At 39.4% G+C, this 2807-nt stretch overlaps 1 protein-coding gene across 1 annotated transcript; it reads left to right on the top strand.

Moving 5' to 3' along the window:
* Nucleotides 1-868: 868 nt before the first annotated feature.
* LOC104405693 (neuroligin-4, X-linked-like) lies at nucleotides 869-1340 on the top strand (the record flags this gene model as incomplete). Its single annotated transcript, XM_010014465.1, has 1 exon — nucleotides 869-1340. A coding segment is annotated over exon 1 (472 nt), but the record flags the coding sequence as incomplete, so codon positions are not given.
* Between the last annotated feature and the right edge of the window lie 1467 nt (nucleotides 1341-2807).

The raw sequence follows: 2807 nt of genomic DNA, 5'->3' as shown, positions 1-2807 counted from the left end.
TGGAATTTCTCAATTAGATAGAAATACCTTGGGTTGTCATACAGAATGTAGGAATACCTGTGAAAAGTAACAGAAACATTATCCAATGCAGCAAAGCATTTAATAAAGGTTTCATGTGAGAGTGCAAATATGCTTAAGAGGAGATACTGTTTATTTAGGGCAGAAAATACCCTGGAGCTAGCACTTAATGTGATACCCTTCCTGAAAGCAGCAATGTTTGGGCTGTGGGTTGGTTTGGAAGCATATACAGTAGCAGAAATGTTTGGTTTGCGGTATAACCTCTGTCAAGCTTGTGGCTTTAACTTCTATCTGTCTTACGTTACATATCTTTGGAAACACATAGCTAACCATAGTGGCTGCAGTTCATAAAACATTTGTGAGCCTTGGCATGGAAGTATTGTGGGAATTTAATTGTTTGGTTTGTTCTTTTTGTAGATTTATGCCAGTATGAATGTGTTTTTTGATCTGTCTTGCTTGTTTTCTGTTGGCTGCAGGCTGACTGAGTGGGCTGGACTTCACTGGAAGGAGCCATTTTGCTGGAAAGTGGAATAACTGTGGATCTCTCCCCATGCTGCTTGCTGGGAAGTGCTGTGCATTGCCAGGTTTAAGCCAATGCTGAAGTCTGGCATGGGCCTTAGGGGCAAATACTCCCTTGTTTCTTCTGATGTTGGGATTTTTCTATGGCCAGTAAGCTGAGGCACCTACCACACATTAGCTTTTGTGTTTTTGCTGGTTGAACAAGGTTACATTTTTCCTCACTTCATCTCCTTTTGACTACTTTTTTATTTTATTAGTTTTTATTTTCCTTGACTGATTAATTTTCTCCTGGCTGTGGAAGAACAGAGCCCTGCTGATGTTGATTTAAATAATGTCGAAACCAATGGGACTCCTATGGCTGCCTTTGATCTTCACCCCAGTGTGTGTCATGTTGAATTCTAACTTCCTCCTGTGGATAACTGCACTGGCTATAAGATTTACTCTCATCGATGGCCAAGCACAATACCCAGTTGTTACCACAAATTATGGCAAAATACGTGGTTTGAGAACACCTTTGCCTAATGAGATCCTTGGTCCAGTGGAGCAGTACCTGGGTGTTCCTTATGCCTCTCCTCCGACTGGAGAAAGGCGATTTCAGCCCCCGGAGCCACCATCGTCTTGGACGGGTGTCCGCAACGCCACTCAGTTTGCTGCCGTCTGCCCACAGTACCTGGATGAGAGATCACTGCTCAACGACATGCTGCCAGTCTGGTTTACAGCCAATCTGGATACTGTGGTGACATATGTTCAAGATCAGAATGAAGACTGTCTGTATTTGAATATCTATGTGCCCACAGAGGATGGTAAGTACTTTAAGGACCACACAACCATGCACTTGCCAGTTCTGCACATGAGTAGTAACCAGGTCTTTAAAGCGTCTTGCTCAGTTTCCTCCGTGTTTAATCTGTGAAAATGGATCATGCCTCTGAACATGCATTATAAGTAAATACTTTGTTGATTGAAAATGCTTTCATGAGTTTTCTCTCATGTTTCAGTGTAACATCAAACCAGTTTCATTTGCAGTCCATGGCCAGGGTGTGTAAGCCAGCCTGAAGTTTACATTTGCACTATAGCTGAGCATCATTCACAGGAGGGGAAAGGGGGAATAATCAATAACAAGAAGTAAACACACTTGTTTTCCCATGCATTAATGGTACAAATACTGCCACATACAAATAGTGCCACATTTAAATGAGAATCTTGCCTCTTAATTTAGTTTTATTATAATACCTCTGAGCCTATTATTAACTCTGTTTGATTTTAATAGATAATAGAAAATTGTTATAGTAGTTCAGCCTGCATTTTTTTTCCCAGGTTTTTTACCTATGAAACTTTTCAGTCCAACTTATTTTTCTTCATTGATTAAATCTAAAATGAAGTACACATTATTGTATTATGCAGAGCTGAACGGGTGGCCTTAAACTTTCATCTGTTTTCTGCAATCTTTTCTCAAGAGGACTACTTTAAACTACCTTCTGTAGACAAAAAGAATGAACACAATTGATAACACACAACTCTTTGAACATTTTCATGATCTCAGACTTAAAATTTCTAGTTTTATGGAATGCTGAATGTATCTTTTGTCATTCTGAATGATATTGCTTCCTACAGACAAGAAGACCTGTTTTCATCAGGTCCCAAATGAGTTAAGTTTATTAGATATCACAGGGAAACAAAAAATTCTACTGGCAGTTATATTTGATATTCTGCTAAAAGCCAGTTCTTTCAGCCACTTAGAATGTAGTTACCGATGCATAACATGACAGATTTCTCCCAGATATGCAAATCCTTTCACTTTAGCTGAGGGTTTGATTTGCATAACCAAAGCATTGTTATTTCTCAGTAACCATGCTCTAAATATGCAAATTTGTACTTTGATTATTATAATCCTTCTGCCTTGATTGGCTTCTTTACTCAGAATTTCCAAGCTGTTTGCCGGCAATAAACATACCACCTTCTTTCCTGTTCTCATATGCTGAAGCAAAAACTTGAAAGTTAAAAATAAAGGGGTAAGGTTTGGGGGTACTGGGGTCTCTGCAAACATAAATACTACTAAGCTGCTTAAATGGAAAGTGCTCTGAAAGTAAAGATGTGTGTATGGGGGCTCCGTTGTGCATGTATGTGTATGCATGCATGTGACGAAGGAGCAGATCTTTCTACTCAGTGTTTTCCCTCTTCCGGTCTCATTGCACTGTGTCTCACTCCTTGGGTAGTAATATAGATAATTCTTTCCCAAATTCGTTTATGTTCTGGATTTTATACTGCAGCTT

The sequence above is a fragment of the Nestor notabilis genome, unplaced genomic scaffold (genome assembly GCF_000696875.1).
Source record: "Nestor notabilis isolate BGI_N333 unplaced genomic scaffold, ASM69687v1 scaffold26795, whole genome shotgun sequence".
Lineage (NCBI taxonomy): Eukaryota > Metazoa > Chordata > Aves > Psittaciformes > Psittacidae > Nestor > Nestor notabilis.
This window is presented reverse-complemented; position numbering and strand designations above follow the sequence as displayed.